This window comes from Trichoderma ghanense (assembly GCF_004382785.1).
Source record: "Trichoderma ghanense strain CCMA-1212 chromosome Unknown scaffold_6, whole genome shotgun sequence".
Taxonomy (NCBI): Eukaryota; Fungi; Ascomycota; class Sordariomycetes; order Hypocreales; family Hypocreaceae; genus Trichoderma; species Trichoderma ghanense.
The window spans coordinates 1507321-1527422 of record NW_027395669.1 but is presented as its reverse complement, the minus strand read 5'-3'; the positions used below and the strand labels follow the sequence as shown (position 1 = coordinate 1527422).

The window sequence follows — 20102 nt, the reverse complement described above, 5'->3', positions numbered from 1 at the left end:
GCAGGCCGCTGAGGCCACTGAGCCACACGTGGCAGCACGCCAGCCAGGCGCTAAAAGCCGCTCTCCGAGGGCCTACAGGGGAGCTCGGCCTGCGCCAATCCAGCCGCTCCCGCCGTCCTGCGATCTCCCCAGCGTAGCATCCGCAACTTCTCCAGGGCCGCCATCTCGCCGAGACATCGCCATTCGCCGCCAGCCAGAGTCGCTCCAGTGAGCCCAGTCGAGCTTCTTCTGCTGTCCGTGATTCCGCTCTGCCATGGCCAAGAAGGCGCGTCAAAGAATCAGCTATGGTGAGCATCTCCCCGTCTGCGCCTCCGGCTCCTCGCGCAGCACACATGCATGTTAATGGGCACCCCGCACGCGACCGTCCCGTTCAGACGAACCACCAGACGGCTCTGGTCCTTGTGTCTTGTGCTGAGGACGGTCCATGAATGCCAGCACCCTCGAGATGGCCTTGCCTCTGTGACAGACTGCTGACTGCCGCTGCCCAGTTCTTGAGAATGCCAAATCCTCGGCAGGCGGCCATCGCCTCGGCGTCAATGGCCTGGCCGTCGATACGGACAATGCCATCCTGTAAGCCATCTGCGTCTGCCCGTCCCCTTCCCCGTGATTGCATAGCTTTTATGCCGTGTCTCGGCCGAACAGAATGGCTTCGCTAATAATCGCTCTCTTTGTTGCTCTCCCACAGATACTCCGGCGGTCGAGATGGCATGATTTGCGCCTGGGATCTGAACCTCGACCTGCGCCGCCGAAACGACGTTGCCGACGATGCATCCGCGAAGCCGCCCAAGTCGACCACGACGTTCCGAGCCCAGACACAGGCGCATATGCACTGGATCAACGACATCGCATTGGCGCAGCACAACACTGCCTTGGTATCGGCGTCGTCGGACCTCACCGTCAAGGTGTGGCGGCCACACTCCCAGGAAGACGGCGCGCGCGCTCAGAAAATTGGAGAGCACGACGACTACATCAAATGCGTCGCAACGCCGCCGAGCGACATGGGTGCCAGCTGGGTTGCCTCGGCAGGCCTCGATCGTAAGATCTGTCTCTGGGATCTCAATGGCGGGGGCAAGACGCTTGAGGTCAACGTCAACGGCGAGGAGGTCACCGAGAAGGGGTCCGTCTACGCTCTCGCCGTCGGCCGCAACATCATGGCCAGCGGCGGGCCCGAGAAGACAGTCAAGCTCTACGACCCTCGGACCGGTTCCAAAGTCTCCAACCTCGTCGGCCACGTGGACAACATTCGCGCCATCCTCATTGATGACGTCGGCGACACCATTCTGAGCGCCAGTGCCGACAAGACCATCAAGATGTGGAGCGTCAAAGGCGGCCGCTGCATGTACACGTTTACAATGCACGACGAGAGCATCTGGTCTCTGTACTCGGACGATCCTCGCCTCGGCGTCTTCTACAGCAGCGACAGATCGGGCCTCGTTGCCAAGACCGACGTACGGGGCAGTTTTGAGGACATTGACGATGGACTGAGTCTCGCCGTTGCGCAGGAGCATTTTGGCGTCTCCAAGGTGGTGGCTGCGGGCGGCTACATATGGACGGCCACGAACCGGTCATCCATCAACCGATGGGAAGACGTGGACACAGGGGCAAGCCTGCCACTCCCTGAGATGTACCGCCGCCAGCGCGCAATGTCGGCTACGTCTACTAGAACACGGCAGTCGACAGTAACGGCTCAGCCACAAACAAACGGGTCGTCCACAAAGGAGATTCCTCCCGAATCGATATTGAGAATATCCAACACGGCGACTTTCCCGTCCCGCGCGCCTCTGGACGTAGAACCGAACCTCACTAACGATGGCTTATCAAGAAAGGGCTCAGAAGTCGCCGTCGAGCAGCCCGAGCCGGAAATCAAACCCGTGCACAGCTTGCCAGTAGAGACGATAGAAGGTCAATTTGGCCTTTTGAAGCACAAGTTGCTCAACGATAGGAGGAGGGTCTTGACTTTGGATACGGCTGGTGATGTATTGCTATGGGACTTGATAAAGGTATGTCTCCATAATAACGGAGTCCTCCTATAAGTCGTCCGCTTTCGAGTCGCTTACAGTCGCATAGTGTAAACCGATTCAGAGTTTTGGAAAGCAGCATCTCGAAGACGTTGAGAGGCAGGTCAACACACGAGAAGCAGTGGCGCCCTGGTGCTCGGTCGACTTGAGCTCCGGCAACCTCACCGTTGTGTTGGAGCCTTTCAACTGCTTCGATGCCGAGGTATACGCTGACGAGCTCGAACTGGATGAGCCCATTGAGTTCAGGGATGATCAGAGAGGTAGGCGGCGATGCCTTTTTGCCATCTTCATGCTCAAGCAAGCTAACTTGGTGCTGCAGTGAGCCTCGGCAAATGGATATTACGGTACTTGTTTGCCAACCTGATTGATGAAGAGATCCGGCGCGACGAGTTGCATCGCCAAAAGCTCAACGAGGCCGTGAGGGAAAGACAAGCCGCCAGCCGAGCCGAACCGCCGTCATCGATTACTTTGCCCAGTCCTGGCCTCTCTATTGGCGATCAGCTGTTGACGCCGCGCGCAACCTTGCCTCATCTCCATGTGACTACCCCTGGCCTGGCCATAGGGGTGGCGTCGCCTGGTGCTGTGATGACGCTCCAGGGCGTGCCGGAGGAAGCGGTTGCTAGCCCCTTGGAGAGGGAAGGATCTCGTCCGTCGGCCGAGAACGACTACTTCACTGCTGCTGGTGTGATGCCAGCCGGCGGCGCGACGGGTGCTGCCGCGGCAGAAACATCAGAGCCAAAGACGTCTACGGACAACAGCAACGACAAGGCGAAGGACAAGGAGAAGGCCGCCGACAGCAGCAAATCACCATTTAGCAGAAAGTTCCGCATGTCTTTCAGCTCCAAGAGAATTGGGCGATCGGCATCGCAGGCGACGCAGGAGAAGCCCGTCGTCGTCGACGACAAGGCCGACGAATCCGAGTCATCTTCGAACCACGAAAAGGAGGTTGACGACAGCTTCTTTGGCGTTATCCAGAAGATTCGAAACGAATACGACAAGCAACTCGCCGAGTCACCCAATAAGATTGTCGAGACTCGAGTGACGCCGAGCTTGCCGGCAGACACGCCAGTTTTGAAGCTGCCTCCTGGGACCAAGGTCATTATCCAGGAGGAAACGTCGGGTGGCAGTGCAAATCTCTACCAAGGGACAGTGGAGCATCTTGGCCGAGATGCCGACATTATCGAGCAAAAGGCGCCAATGTGGCTCGGTGATGTGCTGTTACAGAACATCATCCCCTTGAAGGATCCCGTCAAGATCTCGTTTATCCTGCAACCCATGGACAACCTGCCTCCCATTGCCGCGGATGGGAACAGCCGGCTGAATGCCAACCGGATGCTGCGGGTGAAGAAGATTCTCGCTTACATCTCGGAGAGGATCGAGCCGGAGCAAGAGGAGGATCCGGACGCGCTCAAGCCGGAAGAGTACCTCGAGCTATACTGCAACGACCAGGTAAGTAAAGCTTGTATTGATGTGTTCAGCATATCAGTTCCGATGTCTAATGGTGAATCTTTGCTGCAGCTGCTTCATCCAACAATGAACCTTGCCACTCTCCGGACTCATGTCTGGAAAGGCGGAAACGACATTTTGCTCTACTACAAAGCCAACGGCCGCAAGGAGATCTTGCCGTTGCCACCTGCTGCCAGCGCTCAGCCAGCGGAACCGGGCGTGTCAGGGGCGGCAATTCCGCTGCAGCCCGCAGGAGAGCCGGTGGGAGTCGTCAACGGCGCGTAGCCGTGGTGACACGCAATGATTGTTACGTCTTGTTCTTTGTTACTTGTGTTTGGCTTCTCTTTTGGCTTGGTTGTCTGACAGCGTTGTGTTGCCTCTTATACTCGGTGTTGTTTTGTTTCCCCTTCTCTACTGGATCGCTACACTATTATTCATACCTGGAGGTATATTGCTATTCCTGAGCATTCAGCTCGGTCATATATTCCCCCGTCGTTTCCATACAACAGATCATTATGTATGGGGGGATACAGTGTTGATACGCTGGTCTATTCTTACAAAGAGCCTCCTAATGTCCTCCTGTTATACAGCCAGGTTGATAAATATATACATGTATATATCCATGACGCTCCAGCGCCCATCTATATAGTCCCGTTTCGATTCCTAGAAGCCTTTTTGTGAATCCCGACTTCTCCTCTCAAAACACCGTGACGTCCCCCCGTCATGAGTTTACGTGTATGCTGTTCATGGTGTTAATCACCCACTGGTAACTCCCCAGGAATATCGCACCGCCAATCGATATCCACGTCACCCGCGGCGCAATGCCCGCAAAGAACGGCCGCACCCCTTCTTCCCGCGCCATGCGCCGAAACACATCCGCCACGGAAACCCTCTCCTTGGACAGCATGACCCTCGTCTTGAGGACATCCAACGGCGTCGTCGCCGCCGCCGCCACTCCTCCCGCCAGGCTCCCATACAACGCGCTCTCCCCCGCCGAGACGTCGCCTTCGCCGCCGCGCCTCCTCCGGCCCCACGCCTTCATGGCCTCCCACAGCGGGAACTGGATGACGGTAAAGGGCACCTCGCGGAAGACGGTGATGCCCCAGCCGCGGTACAGCCCGCGCCAGACGGCGGCCAGGCTCTTCCTCTGCCCTTGGCCGCCCGAAGAGCCGAGGATGTGGGCGAGGGCGCGGGCGGAGGAGCCGCCGTGGTGGCCGGCCTGGGCGCGCTGCTTGACGACCTCTGTGGGGACGCGGACGGAGCAGGCGGCGACTTCGCCGAGCGACGAGGCGAGCATGTGCGTCAAGATGTCTGCGGGCACCCATGAGTCTGTGGCAGCGCTGCCGTCGGCATGGCTGCGCAGGCGGCTGCTGAGGAAGCTCTTTGTCGTTTCGTAGGTGCAGAAGAAGAAGGCTGCGCCGGGGGCGGAGCCGACGAGGGCGGAGCCGATGCCGCGGTATATCCCCGAGAAGCCGCCCGAGGGGAAGAAGCCGGCCGAGGACTGCAGGCGGGTCTTTAGTGTGTCGAGGGGGAAGAGGGAGAGGTCGACGGTTGTCCCTGCGAGGGCGCCGGCGAGGAGGGCGGATTGGAAGGATGGCGAGGGGGGAGAGGCCATTTTTGTTGATGAGATTGAGGGCGGAGGAGGGAATTGGGAAGAGGCGAGGGGGCGGATTGAGAGGGAAAGGAGGGGCTGTAAAGGCCCCGACCTTGTGAGAGAGGGAGGCTCTTTGGGTGAGGTCGGAGAGGAATGGTGATGTTTCTATTAGAGGTTTGACTCTTTTTTTTTGGGTCAAGTTGGGAGGGATTGGCGGGTTATCGATAACCGGTCGGAGATAGCGAGCTCTTTACCTGGGAGTGGCAGCTTTACCGAGGTGAGACTTGGTTACCCTGAAGGAAAAGACGACGGAACAGCGCTTTTGCGAAGATTCGAGGGTCATTGTATTGATATTGTCGTTCTATTGACATTGGCATTGTTTCCAGGCAAGAGGTATTATTCAGTTTGCCTTGTTCCGTGGCTGGAGCGTGGATGTATTGAGGTGGCGAGCTCTAGGTAGATGCTACATGATGGCGCCTACTGACTTGTAATACATACAACAGGGCAACCAAACGTCGAGCAGAGATGTCTGAGCAGGGAGCTGGGTTCTGGAGAAGATTACTTTTTAGCATTCTGATTTGATGCCGTGAGGACTTTGCCTCAGTGCTGTCTTCGTACACAGCCATCTCTTATCCAGCTGTCTACAACAAGTTCCCGTCCCCGCGACGACAGGTTCGATGCTTCACATTCCAGAACTGCCCCTCCCAAGACATCGATTACGAAATCCCCATTTCAGTCCGCTTCCATACATCAATCCCCCTTCACAGCCCGTCTCTCATGCTGGTCCCCGCCTTGCTCGTCTCCTCAGCAGCCTTCTTGGTCCTCTCCTGCAGCTCCCTCAGCTCCTCGGGGGTGTGCTCGCGCGACGCCCGGTCCGCCTTGACGGCCTCCTCGCTGTCGGACGCGAGCTCGGGCTTCCAGTGGCCGGAGCCCCTCTTTTGCTTCTCGAGGGAGTCCCTTTTGTGCATTTCGTAGTCGACGTCGGTTTCTGCGTGATCGCACAGTTTGTCTTAGCACCCGTTTTCCTTTTCCCTTTTCTTGTTGTTCCATCTGAAATTGATGGGTGAGACTTACGGGTTGATGATTCCTTGAGGCCCAGTCTCTTGGTTGCTGAAAAGGCAAAGGTGCGGCTGGAGACGGTCGGCTGTGCGGTGACTGCTCGCACAGCTCTGGCAATTCGGAGACCTCGATAGGACATCATTTTGACTGTGACTGTGACTGTGACTGTGAAAGGTAGTAGAAGAAAACGTTGGTAAATGGTCTTTGTAAAAAAACAAACAACGTAAAGAGAGGGACCGTCGAGGATGCAAGTTGATCAATTAGAGGTCGTTCGTACAGATGATTGAAAGGTGAGAAAGCTTCAATGGAGCTGGAGAGGCGAGTATTTAAATTCCATCGCTGAATCAATTGGGGCCGGCCGCAGGCTCAAGTACAACTGGAAAATGCAAAACGTCATGTCACTCTCCACCTCCCCGATACGCAGCGCAACGTCACTGTTTCCGCACATCTTCAGGTCACTCCCGCAGTTTGAGGCTACAAGCTCGAGCAGAGAAGGGCTGGTAGTTCCGAGGTCAAAGGGCGGGCGCTGTGACGTCACCATTGCAGCATGCTGGGGATTGGCCGGTTCAAAGGAGAACGAGGGACTGATTACGAGGAATTTGGATTACCTCGACATTAATTGGATCAAGGCACAATGAAGAGCATTGAAAGGTAGAACAGCACTAAATGGCGATTAGACTTGGATATTCGTCGATATGCTTAATTTCGATCGATGGATGCATTCCTCGTGGCAGCAACCCCGGAGGTCAAGGTCTCCCGCCTCACGTCCAGTCTCGCCACGTGTATGACCTTAAGACTCCAAATGCCTCATTCACAGCAAGTAGTAGCATCAAGACAGCTTTGTTGAAACATTCGTATATTCTCGTCCTGTCGGCCTCTCAAGCCGCGGTATCTAAACCACACATGCGCCGTAATCAAACCCGGACAGCTCTTTAATTTCCCATGAAATTGCAACGCCCAGGGCCGCTTCAAGTAACCTGAAAACTCAAGGGCCCGAAAAACCCCGACCCGCGCAAAACCAGAGTCATTTGTTCATATAGCTTTCCTTCCCAACCACACTCCCAAGATGCTTCGCAAGAGAGGAAAAGAAAGAATAAACAAAGTATAATGAAACATAGAAAAGAGCAAACGCTGTTGTCTTTCCTCTTCTCCCCAGACGAGAATATCCAGTAACACATAGGCTCATGGTGTAGTCAGAGCAGCGAAACGAAGAACCAGACAGGACGAAATCCACACGCTGCCTCCTTCAAAGGAGGAGGGCAAAAGGCTTGTAAATAAAGTGAAGGCGAAAAGAGCAAAACAGAAACAAAGAGCAAGCCGCTTCCCACGATTCGATTCGCACACTGCGGCGCCGCATCAACTCCCCAAGAAATCGACTCAGCCCAACTCCCCATGGTTCCCGGTAAATATAAAAGAAAACGTGGTGAAAAAGAAAACCGTTTCCAGTATGATGCGCAAACAAGGACCGCTCATCTTTCCAGAACCCCGCCAGCCCAAGGTATTTCCCGTATGTGACTAGACAAGAACAGCCGTGCCCCCGACACTTTCGTAAGATATCGCTTCTATATCTTTCCTCTTTTTTTTGTTGTCTTGATGACTTCGTAAACCCGTACAACCGCAACAAAGGGAGGAGGCATTTTATGTTGGTTTTTCAAAAGCAGGAAGAGCATTCCGCTTCCAAGATGATGAGACGCCGGATGATCGTAAAAAAAGAACCAAATCCCACAACTCCGCTGTCGGTGACCGATGCAACACAATTAGAGAGAACTGCAAGGAAATCTGCCGTGATACAGGGGAAGAAGAAGAAGAAAACAAGAGACATAACGCCGTATGTGCCCAGCAGCCTTTGATCCGCAAGGCCAGGTCGCAAGGGAAATGACAAAACAAAAAAAGCAAGAAAATGGTATCGATCTTTCTCAAGTCGCGCCGGTAATATCCTCGTAAGAAAATCCTGTCGAAACAAATCGGTGTATGGCGATTAGAAGTGCTTATACATAGGAGTAAGGAGGAGGTAGAAGTGTATGAGTTGTGGTGACGAAGAGGATGAGGTTGGTCGGTTGGTGGGAGAGCCGACAGCACATGATCGAAACCAAGGCTGCACCCGACAATCCCCAATGTGTAGAAAACAGAAGAGTCAACAGCCTCGAGGAACCCAGCCCGCAAGAGAAGTGAGGGATGTCACTTTTGGTTTTTTTGTCGTCAATTTCGCTCGTGCCCGCCAAGAGTGGGGAAGAAAGCCGAGTGCGAAGATACGGCGCAGTTTCGATGTTTTTTCCTTCTTCTTCCGACTATGCACAGCACCCGACAGCAGTTGCTCAGGATCGTCCCCACAGCATCACGCCGTGGTAAGCCAGCCCCAAGAAACGGGAGGCATAAGACGACCCGAAGAGCACACTTACCATCGGCGGATGGGCTGCTGCTGCAGTCGGCCAGGCGACATTGACGGGGGAGGGCTGGGCATGGAAGCACCCGTGGCAGGGTTGACGATGGGGATGGCGTTGCGGCCGCGAGTAGCGGTGGGCTGGGCCAGGCGGAAGGCCACGTTCAGAGGCTGGACCGCGGGAGGAGGGATAAAGGGGGGCGACGAGGAGTTGAGAGAAAAGGCGGGAGCGACGGTCTGAGGCTGCTGGGTGGGAGAGGCGTCGGGAGAGTTGCTGGCCAGCGACGAGCGCTCAGAGGCAGAGATGGACACCAACTGTTGCAGCGGCGAGTCAGACCTGTACAGGCTGCGAGGAGGGGATGAATCCGCCGGACTCGGAGGACTACTCACGTCGCTTTCGGTCAGCAGGCCCGGGCAGAACTCGAGGTCGTCCTCGAGGTCAAAGGACCGGCCGGCCTCGAACCGGGTACGGAACGCCGACAGGGCCGCCGTGTCGGTGAGCTCCCTCATGCTGCGCACGCCGCGGAACTGGCGCTGCGGCTGCGAGACGTTTTGGCGAGGGGTTCTGCGGTTGCGGCTGGTGGTGTGGTGGTGCTGGACGGGGGCAGCGTGCGCTGCAGGCGCATTGAATCCGTAGTATGAAGACATGGTGGCGAGTCTGTGGTGATGTAGCTAGTTATCCAGCGTGGAGGGACAAAGGCTGAGCAGTGTTTGTTCGAGCTGGAAGCCGAGGCTGTAATTGTGTGAATGTGTGTGGTTTGTGTGTGTGTGTGCGTGGGCGTCGGAAGGCGGTCGCGAGAAGCGGTCGTAGGGCGGTAATTAGGAGAGAGAAGTAGGCAGCAAAGTAAACAAAAAAGTTGAGTTGCCGCTGGTTGTCGAGGTGAGTCGAATGTATATAGGCGTCTAAAGAGCTGGAGGATGCAGAGGTTTATCTCGTTGGCGTGGGTTTTGGATTTTTTTACGTTTTGTGTAGAAGCAGGTCGAGTTTTGGTGGCAGTAAAATGGTAGTGAGGACAGGTTCGGGTTGGGGGGGGGGGCGGGTGGTACAAAGAAGTGAAGGACAGGAAGCGGAAGGGTGGGAGGCAAGAAAACAGGAGCAGGGCAGAAGAGCGGCCTTTTTGTTTGGTTGAGGGGCCCTGAGGAGGACCCGACCAGACCTGAGGAGACGCGAGCGGCGGCTTGGGCACAGCCTGTCGAATAAGATTCCGGCGAGCCAGGATAGGCCGCCTTCGCCACCGGCTAGCGATTGGGCTGGCGTGCAGCAGCGCTACTGGCCACTGGTCCTGATCCCGGTCGGGCCCAGGGTCGCTGGTTTTGGGGGGTGGAGGGTGCGGGTGCAGTGGCTGCTCTGGACAGTAAGCGGCACTGTGGCGGGCTCTGGACGGGGGCGCCTGTCGTGCAGGAGGCACGCACTGGGTGCTGTCGGGGTAGCATTTGGGGGAGATTGGGGCCTGGCATGGGGGGAGCGAGACATCATCATGGCCAGGTGCGAAGTATGTATTATTACGCAGTGGGTTGTACTATTACCTACTACGACCAATATCATTGAAGCTCGATTTGCAAAGGTGCTGCAGCACTGTTGATGCAGTCATCAGTCATGCTCTGCGGTGGCAGCGGCTCGCGCACTGTAGCACCGTGAGGGTGCCAGCGCATGATATGGCGAGAGGGTCCTGACCAGCGTCGTATTGATACTGTATACCTGGACGCCTGTACTGGTGAGGCCTGCTGGTCCTGGCTCTTCTCGCGGTGGAGACTTGGACTGTGCCAGCGCTGTGGTGGTCACAGTAAGAGCACACACGGGGTTCCGTGCCCGTTGCTGCCTCCGGCGTCCCGAATCACGCACTGTGCTGCGCTGGTGCGCTGCTTGACTGGCACTGTCGTCCGCTTGCGGGGAGAGACACCGACTTCATACTGTAGACCCGGGTCTCACGCAATGTTAAAACCCCCGGATTCTCGCCCGCATGGATTTGCGCGAATGCAGCAACTCGCTGCTCGTCTCCTACCCTCATATACATAAGGTATAGTAACATCACATAGCACGTACGAGCACATGCACACGTCTAGGCTCAAACTGACCGGCGGCCTGAGACACGGCGGCGTGATGCAGCTTTCAAACCAAGCACCAACTGGATACACGCTGATACAGTGTCCGCGCTCGGCGAATCCCGGTACAGTGCGGCATCAGGGCGCAACAACCCAGCACACAACTGGAACAGGACCTGTCCCTGCGTGCCCAAGTACGATACAATGGACTGGAGCTGTGAAATCATCAGGTCGACGAAGTCATACCTAAAGTGCTGGAGCGCTCTCATCAGCGCCCCATCGTCGTAACTGGAGTCTTCAATCCACAGCGTGCGCTGGCCGGTACCAGCAAATTGCGTGGCCTGCTGCGTGGCAAACAAGTCGTCCGGACGCAAGCAATCGATCGCTTTCTGCACTGTGTACTCTTGCCCACCATGCCGCCAATCATTGCACAGTGTAAGAAAACAACACTGTGCTGCTGAGAGGAACGGACTCCATCCACTTACTTCGCCAGGATCTTCCACCCACATCCATCCGAACTCGACCCCATCAAACATCAAGCCAGCAACCAGTCCTACGACCACACTGTGTTTGTGCTGGGCCATGCGCGCGAAAATACAGTGCAGAGGCCAGCAGAACACTCGTTGGCGTTGGGGGCTCAGGATCTGCCCGCCTGGCCTCGACTGGGTCCCTCGTGGTTATTGGCGATTGGGTCCATTCCAGCTCGCCAACAAACGGCGTGATCACTTGACTGCCTTGCTCTCGCGCCTAGTGCGCCGGCAGTACCTACGTGAGACCTACGCTCCGTGCTAGCTCCTCCGATCTCTGTGGCCTCTGCTGACCTACCGGGTGCCAATCCTGCAAGCGATGCCGCCGCGCATTCGGCACCAGATTCCGCGTGCGTGCGGGATGCTCTTCACACGGAGGAACCTGACGAAGAACCGCTGCGGATGGCCGGGTGTGAAGACGACGGGTACAGTAAGTTGGGATCGCTGGACAGTAAGATTGAAGCTGCTTCTTTGGGCTCTTCTGCTGCCAAACCAGTGTGTCTCGACTAATAAGACGAGGCAGCTTGTCAGCGTGCACGCATGGAGTCGTCTCTTCATCGAGATCATGGGAAATTTCGCAATCGCCTGGCCGGAAATTGGGACAATCCCGGCCGCCTCGTCCCTGGGGAGTATTTCCTGGACCGACAGCCCTGGAGGATTGCGGTTCGGGATACTCGTCCTCTTGGAGTTGGTTTCCTCGCCCTGGCATCAAACATGGCGGATTACGAAGCAATCTCAGAGGCAGGACTCATTCATTATAGTACCTTACGGCGGCTCCATCAACGGGCAGCCCTACTTGTACTCTGAAGTTGCAGCTCCACGGCAATATATCATACAGAAATGGTGAGGTAGGTTACCTCGGGTTTCAATTTCGGGCCCTGCTGGCCCGCATCTGCATGGACGGCTGCTACCGACATGCTGGCTCCAGTTGTCAGTCAGCTTTTCCCATACCTTGATCCCATGTTTAGTTTTGTCTCTGTGTCTGCCGCGCGTGTGTTTCCTTGACTTACATGTGCGTGTTTATTTTCCTTTCCGAGTGCGAAAACCGTGCGTGTGCCGAGACATTTACTGAACAGACAGTGTCGCTACAGTGCAAGTACCACGACGGTCCTCTTACAGGGACGCAATATTGTGTGTGTCGCATTTCTGACCTGGTTCAGCACACTGGAAATTGCACACCCCAATATCGGCATTCGCTGGGGACGGGCTGAGAGACGCATTCCTTTTCTCGCCTTGTCATCTGCCTCCATTCTTCGTACCTGCACCAGCGACCTTCAGGGCTAGTGAAACTCAGGCAGCCCCTGGCAGGGAGAAGAGGAACTGTTGACACCCCTGGATCCTCACCATTGACCCGCCGATGCACAATGATGGTCCAGCTTCACAGATTCTTTCTCATTGTGTGCAGTTCCGTGCCTTTACCTTGACAGAAGTCACGGCCATTGTGTCCCTCTTCGCGGAGGGCCTTTCCCTGGTGAAGCATCACAGGGACCGATTCTCAGATGCGATGCAAAACACTTCTTTCCCTCTTCCGTCCCCGATACGGAAGAAACGAGAGACCCCTTGCAAGCGGCCCGGCCGGCCCCAAACTCTGCCCAGCAGCTTTCAGGTCCATTTTCACGCCCATGTTGTGTGAATGTGGATGAGAGTGCCATCAATCCACTCACACTTCGCACCCAAAACCTCTCAACACTATTCCACTCTTAGGAGAAAGGTGGCGGCTTCTAGTAAGCCGGCTTGCTGCACAGACATCCACCACCGTACCAGTATGCATATTAGTACACTGTGCTCTGGTGATTGGGTGACCACAGATGGAATGACGATGCTCCAAAGGATGCAGACACCAGCGCCACAAGCAGCAAGGTTCCCTGCTCCATCGAATGACAGGTCGAACGAGCGCCACCGTCGGCAGCCAGCCGGGTTGCTGCCAGAATGTGGCGGCAAAAGCGACGAAATTCAATCTGGTGGATGGGAATCCTTTCCCGGTATTACTGCAGATCCCGCCACTGGGTTGCTGGCCCCAAGGGACTGCGGCCGTCCAGGACATTGCAGTGCCCTTTCATTGTCTCGACAGGCTGACCGGATCTCGACAACAGCTTTTTATCAGTTAAATGGAGGAATCACATCTTGCATGCTGACAGTTCAAAAACGAGCTGGAGGGGCCTAACTCGACTGACCATGGCTGGCCCGAGAAGACAACAAAGCGCAGTACGAGTACGTACAGGTTTCACAGCTGCATTGGATCGAGCCAGGCCCCAAAAGCTGTTACACTGCGGCATCGATCTGCAGAGAGCTGCTTCGCCTCCCCCATGGCTCGCTGATTCGAGCTCCCAATGCAACGAGGCTTGGTTCTAGCCAATCTAATTCATCCCGTGAGACACCCAACTGGCGGCTGGAGCCGTGGTGGTAGCATTCGCAGCGCCCGTCAGCTATTCTTGAAGTCTGCCGTCAAATCATGCCATGTGTTTCGGCCACGGCTCAGGGGATGCCGTCATCACCACCACTGCTACGGAGTGCTCTGTCTGCCCATCGCTGGTGGTCTGCTGCAGGAAGGACTCTGCAGTAGCGCCATAGCCGCTGGTGTCACGATGCCCGTCTCCTGTTGCATGCAGGGCAAACACGAGCAGAGCTAATGCTCGACTGTCTCTATTGTGCTTCTGCACCTTCCCTACAATTGCGCTGGTAGCGATGCGTCGTGCTGCAGATGCAAGCTTCCACTTGTTGAATCGAGGCGCCTTCATATTAAACACCGCCAAGCCGAAGGCGCTAAAGGAAGCATCGTCCAGCCACAAGCGCCGCCCTTTGCGCACGACAACCACTCAACGGTGCCTCAGGTAAACGCCGGGTCGGCTCCGACGACGAGATGGTTGGATGAGTGGCCCGGCTTCTGGTTGGAGAACCGGCCAGCATCCTTTGTACGAGAGTACGGGGTACATGATGCTTCGCAGGGCACCACTTGGCAGTTGCTTGCTCGCGCTCGCGCTCATGGCTTGCTGCTCAACTCGTCTCCATCCTGGTCAACTCCCTCCCTCATCTCATCTCCCTGCTTACCTGCAGACACACACGCACACTCACACACAGAAACGCACGGCATGTCTCGGAGCATTGCCGGATATGGCCCCCCAGACTGCCCTCATGTCTGCACAGTACAGTGGCAGACCGTCCACAGGGCCATCCGGAGAGTACCTGGTGGCCCGCTGTTTCCGGCTCGGTTGGCCGCTCCCATCTTTCGCCTCGTGGCTGTTGCTTGCGTCCGGCATCTCAGGCTACAGGCCGTAGCATTGGTCGGCATCTGCAGCCCGTGCTAGATATTTGGATTATACACTCGGGCTACGGTTCATCGAAATTGACGTTGCGCGGCTTCGGTTGTGCCTGTCCTCGTACCTGTATGTGCTCCTAGGACGTACCTAGTTCCTGGCACGATCGATCGTCAGCTTATTGGCTCCTCTCTGGTTGCTGACTCGCCCATTCTCTATTCCTTCCATTTGGCCTTCTGCAAGGATTCTACCCTGGATCCGGTGAGTGTCCAAGTCTGTCCGCCTGCACTCCGCAGAGGGCCTACGGGGACGACCTATCTGCCTCGTACGAAGTACCTGTACGCCAGCCACACGAACTGAGTGCGAGTATTGGTTCGTTCCTAGTACTTTGTCCGTCGTACCGGGGCCACGATCAGAGCAGCACTTTCAGGTCCTGTGTCTATCCTGGCTGTAACCCTGATCGAACCCTGGTCGAACCCCCTGGAAAGAGCGGTGTGGCGGCAGGGGATAGAATATGACTGCTCGTCCTCATTGGTCTATTTCTTGATCCTGGATGCCGAGTCTTGGTTCCTGTTGGCTGCCTTGAGAGTCGCCAGATGGAGAATCCCTGCGTGGTGCTGTGGAGTCGTTGGCCGCATGTGGAGAGGAGAGACTTGGATGCTCTTCAGAAATGACTTGGAGGTTCGGCGAAAGGTACTTGGGATCGGCCAGTGTCTGGAGGCCAGGTACGTGCCTCCTGGTGCTCTGTCGTGGGCTTTGGCCACCAGTGGGCGGAGCGAGAAGAAGCTCCATCAAGTTCGTGGGTTCAGCCACCAGCACAGCCCAGCCACAGGTTTTGGCCTCAACAAGTGGCTGCGTGGCGCCGGGTCTTCCGCTCTCCCATAGTACCACATGCCCATCAGGTCTTGCAGGTGTCCTAAGGGCTGCTGCTTTGGCCTATCGCACGGTCTTGCCGACTGATGAGATGCGGTGCCAATCATGTGGTAGTATGTAGAAACCCAACCGCAGGCGGACATGTTCTGGAATCTCTATCCCACGTCCCGGATCTCACTTCGTCTCTCCACTTTCAGGCCCGAGATGCGAAGTGTTGACTCACGCTTGCCGTTCCATCTTCTGCCCTTACATACGCGCAGACTGGGGTTTCGTGGGGTGACGTAGGATGCAAAAAGGAGCATGTCAAGTTTGTCGCGCAGAGGCGACTCAACAATGACCTGCTTGCTCCTTCGGGTGGTTCGACCTATGGCTTCATCATAGCGCATTGCCCAACCATTTCACCGGTTGAGGCTGAGTTTGTTTTACGAGATGCAGCTAAGAAGTCATGAACAGCTCCCGAGGTGGCTTCGGATTATTTTGGGCGGATGGGGAGTCTTCTGAGCCGGAGAATCGCAACGTGGTCTGAAGCACCAGGCAGCATCTCAGAGTATAAGGTACTTTGTACCTCTTGCGTAATGACGCACACGCAACTCGCCATGGCCGCTGCCGAACACGCGAAAGTGTTGGGGACTTGGCCCCTGGTTTGTATGAGGAGAACGACCCGATATGCCATGCCGTCTCCCGCTTTGGAGGCCGCGGCCAAGCACATCCAGGTGATGAGGCCAAAGGTCCTCGGCAATTTGGCGGGGTGACACTCGGAGGCGGACCGGGGGCGGATTATCTCCTAGACGACGACACCGCTCCGGCCGGCATTGACCGAACTCCGTCTCTACTGGCTCTCTGCCTATGCAAACTGCACTGCCAGGCACAGCTAGAGACCCCTTTCTGCCTCCTTGGACCGAAGCGGCCTCCAAGGAAGATTTGACGTCAACAGCCATGTTTCCGCATGGGCTCCAGCTCCGTCCCGACCAGCTCACAAGGAGGGGCTCTGCTGTCCTGGCAGCGGCAGCGTGCCTGTCGCTCTACCTGCTCATCAGACCAACGCTGTCACCCCGGACCAAGTCGCCCAAAACAGACATTGTGCGCGTGAGGAACCGCTCGGGTGTCGACCCGGCTGACCCCGAAAGGCCGGTGCCGTATCCCCCGGACCTGTTCCCGGGCGGCAGGGACGTCGAGACGGTGTACGGTACCGTCCGGGTGTTCGAGTGGGGGTCCGAGGACGGTGACAAGGTGCTTCTGGTGCATGGCGTCGGCACGCCGTGCATTGCGCTGGGCGGCATGGCCTGGGAGCTTGTGCGGAAGGGGTACAGGGTGATGCTTTTTGGTACGTTGAGCTGTCTTTTCTTGCCCGTATCGGCGCAGTTTTGCATCCGTCAGGGGGGTAGGGGGTAGAGGAGGCTGAAGTTTATCGACGACGAAACTCGTTGCTTACTGCTTACACCGCGGGCCGCACGCAGATCTTTTCGGGAGAGGCTACTCTGACGGCCCATCGAACGTGGCTTACGACGAGTGTCTCTACACCACCCAGATTCTCCTCGTCCTGGCATCGTCGTCGATGTCCTGGACCGGCGCGTCTTCCTTCCACCTCCTCGGCTACTCGCTAGGGGGCGCTCTCGCCGCCGCCTTTGCAGCATACCACTCCCACATGCTGCGCTCTCTCACCGTCGTCTGCCCGGGCGGCCTCGTGCGCACGTCGCACCTCAGCTGGAAGAGCCGCCTCATGTACTCTCACAACCTGCTGCCCGAGTGGCTCCTCCGGAGCTGGGTGCGCGCGCGCATCGAGCCGCAGCACGGGCAGAGCGCGGACGTGCCCGACGGCGGCGGCGGCGACGACGAGGCAGAGGTCAACTTTGACGACGTGCCCGTCGCCGTCGGGAGGAGCACCGTCCGGGTTGGGGACGTGGTGCGCTGGCAGCTGGATGCTAACCCGGCGTTTGTCGACTCGTACATGAGCACCATTCGGTACGCGCCCATCTACGGGCAGCACGACAAGGTATGGGCTGTTTTGGGCGAGAAGCTCGCGGCAAATAGGGAGCTTGGGATGGGGCTGCAGCGGGTGTGCGTTGTTTTGGGGGATCGGGATACCCTCATTGTCAAGGACGAGTGGATCGAGGACACGAGGGCGGTTCTGGGCGAGGATGGCGTGGACGTGCGTGTGATTCCGGGGGGCCATGAGATTGCCATTTCAAAGGGCAAGGAGGTTGCCAATGTTGCCAATGTTGCCATTTCGTCTTGGAAGAGCTGTCGGTTGAATGGTGGTAAAGCATCCAAGAGCAGCGGGAGTGGTAGCGGAAGTGGAAGTGGGAGTGGGACGAGGTCCAAGAGGAATAGATATAGAAATTAGAGGTAAATAATTAGAACTTGGATATTTGAAGATGAGGGATTGGGCATCTAGAGAAACTGACTGCTCATTCGATAAATGGGCGTGATTACCTGATTATCCTGTATTCCGAACCCATCCATCTGCCCTGAAAAAGCCATTAAGCAATGCCCCCTCGACCTCATACTCCAGCAGAAGAAAACCTGAAATAAGTATACCAAAAAAAAAAAAAAAAAAAAAAAAAAAAAAAAAAAAAAAAAAAAACACCGCCGATTAGTGTATATAGGGGGATTAACAGATAATAGTATAACTCAAAAGATCCCCCAAGGACGCCTTGAATTCGCCTTTGCGCCCCTCATTATCCATGATTAGGTAGTCGTTAGACACAGCATACTCTGGGAATGCTCCCGCAATCCCCAGAAGCGCATTAGATATTAGTTCCCCGTTTTCGTACTACTGTATTTGAAGGCTTGGCTATCCCCAGCTCAGTGGCTTCTTCATTGTGGTGATATTCCTTGAGGTGGGAGTCCCTGAACTGTTGTTCCCTGGTTACCATGGTTGACTGCCGGATTGCCATGGCCCGTTGCCTGGTTGCCATGGTCCATTTCCCGGCTGCCATGGTCCATTTCCTGGATTCCACGATCCGTTGCCTGGTTGCAGTGGTCCGTTTCTCGGCGGCCATAACTGGACTGTCGGTTGCCATAGCTCCTGGCCTGATGGCCATGGCTGGATTGTCGGCTGGGTCGTCGGCTGCATTGGTCGGGACCCCAGTTGCCGTGGCTCACTGCCCATCGGCTGCAGCTCGTTTGCCGGCGGCCATGGTTGCATTCTCAGATGCCATAGTGGATTGATCGGCTGCGATGACTGGGTTGACGGCTGGGTTGTCGGCTGCATTGGTCGGGTCTCCAGTTGCCGTGGCTCACTGCCCATCGGCCGCAGTTCGTTTGCCGGCGGCCATGGTTGCATTCTCGGATGCCATAGTGGATTGATTGGCTGCGATTTCTCTCCCCCCGTAGCAGGAGGAGGGAGAGGGAGAGATGATTGTACGGGATTGGGCACAAATCCATCAAGCTGCTTCCCCGACTTGGCCTACTTGTCAAGATTCCGAGCTTTGACGAACCGGTTGATCTGCTCCCTAGTAAGCTTGTCGTTGTACTGCTCGAAGCACTCGTAGAAGGATATTATCTCCTGCGTCGCATCCACCATGGCGGCAATGTCGACGTCGCTCTCCGCCAGCCACGCGGCGAAATGCTGCACGCGGGTGATCCTAGCCTCCTGCACGCGTTCCTTAACCTCGGGCATCGACGGGATCTCGGACAGGATCCCGCCCTGGCCCGATCGAGCGGTGTGTGCCTGGCTCAGGGCGGCTTGTGCGGCCGCGAGACCGGCCGCTGCGGCGGAACCCGAGGCCTGTCCCGGCACCCCAGAGTTAGGACGGAGCACGAGAGCTAGGAGGATTGCCACCAGCGCGACGATGTGCGGCGGGCAGAGGAACGGCAGGTCCGTCATGTAGTGGTCGTTGATGATGGATTTGGCGAGTTGCACGTCCTCATCCACCAGTGACAGCTCCGGGCGCAGGGCAAGCAGGGTTCGGTAGGGTTGATGCACAATGAGCTGGGAGTTCATCTCGCTAATGAGGAAGAACTCGCATTCTCCAATCTTGGAAGTGTCCAGCCCGATAAAGTCCTGCCAGAGTTGCCTCGCCTCGGTGACGATCAGGCGGATGTGCTGCGGCGCTTCTTCCATCTTGCAGGCCAGGTAGATCGCCGTGGTGATGACGAGATACGGATTGGTGCGGCGGATCTCGACTTTACTGTAGAAGCGCTTCAGATAGACCTGCGCGGTGGCCATGGCCTGCTGGCGGATGGTGAGACGCTTTCCCAACCTCAGTAGCTCTGGACAGACAGGTTAGCTGAGCGAACAATGACGGGAGAACAACCAGACACCCACGTTGGTTGAAGTAGATGGCCATGTGCCTGGGCTGCGGGAGAGGAAACATGCGGACGAGGTCGGCGTTTTCCTCCTCCAGCTTCTGGCGCATCGAGGCGAGCTCATCTTTGGTGAAGAGCCAGTGCCGCCTCTGCGTCGACTCCCAGTAGTTGGCGGACATGGCTGAGGAGCCGGACCCGCGGAGGCGCCAGTCTCTTGTCCACTGAATTACCTAGTTGAAGATGATGGTCGAAAAGGAGAAAAGAATCTGTTGTCAAATCCAATCAGGCTGGTTGATGATGGGTTGGCTGAAGCTGAGATGACTGAGGTCTCAGTGTCGTTCCAAGGCTGATGGATGACTGGAGGTTGCGTGTGGTGAGATCAAATGGAAGCACCTCGGCCTCCAGGGCTGGCAGCTGTTGGGCCACTGAACACTCAACTGAATCTACCTTTAGGTACCTTAGCACCTGGCAAGGCTGCGGGGCGATAAGCGACGGGCCTTTGATCTCGGCTGAGAGCCTTATCGGGACCCCCTATTGCTCAGCGCTGTGATCCCCTAGCAGCGCCTGGAAGGGCATTACGTAGTGGCCGCCGGCCCCCCCAAATCATAGCGTAGGCATTGAACCTGGAACCCTCTCCCCCAAGATCCGCCTGTCCAA

General features: G+C 56.6%; 11 protein-coding genes across 11 annotated transcripts; 4 read left to right on the top strand and 7 right to left on the bottom strand.

Annotated features, from left to right (window-relative positions):
* Nucleotides 1-72: 72 nt before the first annotated feature.
* Nucleotides 73-255, bottom strand: CCMA1212_006127 (uncharacterized protein; the record flags this gene model as incomplete). The annotated part of the gene is made up of 1 exon (XM_073703366.1): nt 73-255. The coding sequence occupies one exon, from the start codon at nt 253-255 to the stop codon at nt 73-75; it is 183 nt and encodes a 60-aa protein (XP_073558378.1).
* On the top strand, nt 254-3749 carry CCMA1212_006126 (UBP9-binding protein bun107; the record flags this gene model as incomplete). Its single annotated transcript, XM_073703365.1, has 6 exons — nt 254-287; nt 489-570; nt 686-2000; nt 2068-2278; nt 2338-3467; nt 3537-3749. The coding sequence occupies 6 exons, from the start codon at nt 254-256 to the stop codon at nt 3747-3749; spliced, it is 2985 nt and encodes a 994-aa protein (XP_073558379.1).
* Nucleotides 3750-4185: 436 nt separating this feature from the next.
* Nucleotides 4186-5079, bottom strand: CCMA1212_006125 (Putative mitochondrial carrier protein PET8; the record flags this gene model as incomplete). The annotated part of the gene is made up of 1 exon (XM_073703364.1): nt 4186-5079. One exon carries the CDS (start codon nt 5077-5079, stop codon nt 4186-4188), a length of 894 nt encoding a protein of 297 aa, XP_073558377.1.
* Nucleotides 5080-5819: 740 nt separating this feature from the next.
* On the bottom strand, nt 5820-6282 carry CCMA1212_006124 (uncharacterized protein; the record flags this gene model as incomplete). Its single annotated transcript, XM_073703363.1, has 2 exons — nt 6133-6282; nt 5820-6046 (listed from the first exon to the last, which is right to left on the bottom strand). The coding sequence occupies exons 1-2, from the start codon at nt 6257-6259 to the stop codon at nt 5820-5822; spliced, it is 354 nt and encodes a 117-aa protein (XP_073558502.1). The 5' UTR covers nt 6260-6282.
* Nucleotides 6283-8512: 2230 nt separating this feature from the next.
* On the bottom strand, nt 8513-9145 carry CCMA1212_006123 (uncharacterized protein; the record flags this gene model as incomplete). Its single annotated transcript, XM_073703362.1, has 1 exon — nt 8513-9145. The coding sequence occupies one exon, from the start codon at nt 9143-9145 to the stop codon at nt 8513-8515; it is 633 nt and encodes a 210-aa protein (XP_073558382.1).
* Nucleotides 9146-12832: 3687 nt separating this feature from the next.
* CCMA1212_006121 (uncharacterized protein) lies at nt 12833-13231 on the top strand (the record flags this gene model as incomplete). Its single annotated transcript, XM_073703361.1, has 1 exon — nt 12833-13231. The coding sequence occupies one exon, from the start codon at nt 12833-12835 to the stop codon at nt 13229-13231; it is 399 nt and encodes a 132-aa protein (XP_073558380.1).
* A 421-nt stretch (nt 13232-13652) lies between these two features.
* On the top strand, nt 13653-14372 carry CCMA1212_006120 (uncharacterized protein; the record flags this gene model as incomplete). The annotated part of the gene is made up of 2 exons (XM_073703360.1): nt 13653-13658; nt 13851-14372. 2 exons carry the CDS (start codon nt 13653-13655, stop codon nt 14370-14372), a joined length of 528 nt encoding a protein of 175 aa, XP_073558381.1.
* A 477-nt stretch (nt 14373-14849) lies between these two features.
* Nucleotides 14850-15580, bottom strand: CCMA1212_006119 (uncharacterized protein; the record flags this gene model as incomplete). The annotated part of the gene is made up of 2 exons (XM_073703359.1): nt 14850-15257; nt 15449-15580. The coding sequence occupies 2 exons, from the start codon at nt 15578-15580 to the stop codon at nt 14850-14852; spliced, it is 540 nt and encodes a 179-aa protein (XP_073558637.1).
* Nucleotides 15581-16040: 460 nt separating this feature from the next.
* CCMA1212_006118 (uncharacterized protein) lies at nt 16041-17538 on the top strand (the record flags this gene model as incomplete). Its single annotated transcript, XM_073703358.1, has 2 exons — nt 16041-16518; nt 16652-17538. 2 exons carry the CDS (start codon nt 16041-16043, stop codon nt 17536-17538), a joined length of 1365 nt encoding a protein of 454 aa, XP_073558636.1.
* A 525-nt stretch (nt 17539-18063) lies between these two features.
* Nucleotides 18064-18480, bottom strand: CCMA1212_006117 (uncharacterized protein; the record flags this gene model as incomplete). The annotated part of the gene is made up of 2 exons (XM_073703357.1): nt 18064-18264; nt 18307-18480. The coding sequence occupies 2 exons, from the start codon at nt 18478-18480 to the stop codon at nt 18064-18066; spliced, it is 375 nt and encodes a 124-aa protein (XP_073558635.1).
* Nucleotides 18481-18603: 123 nt separating this feature from the next.
* On the bottom strand, nt 18604-19624 carry CCMA1212_006116 (RNA polymerase II holoenzyme cyclin-like subunit; the record flags this gene model as incomplete). The annotated part of the gene is made up of 2 exons (XM_073703356.1): nt 18604-19409; nt 19465-19624. 2 exons carry the CDS (start codon nt 19622-19624, stop codon nt 18604-18606), a joined length of 966 nt encoding a protein of 321 aa, XP_073558634.1.
* Nucleotides 19625-20102: the final 478 nt, after the last annotated feature.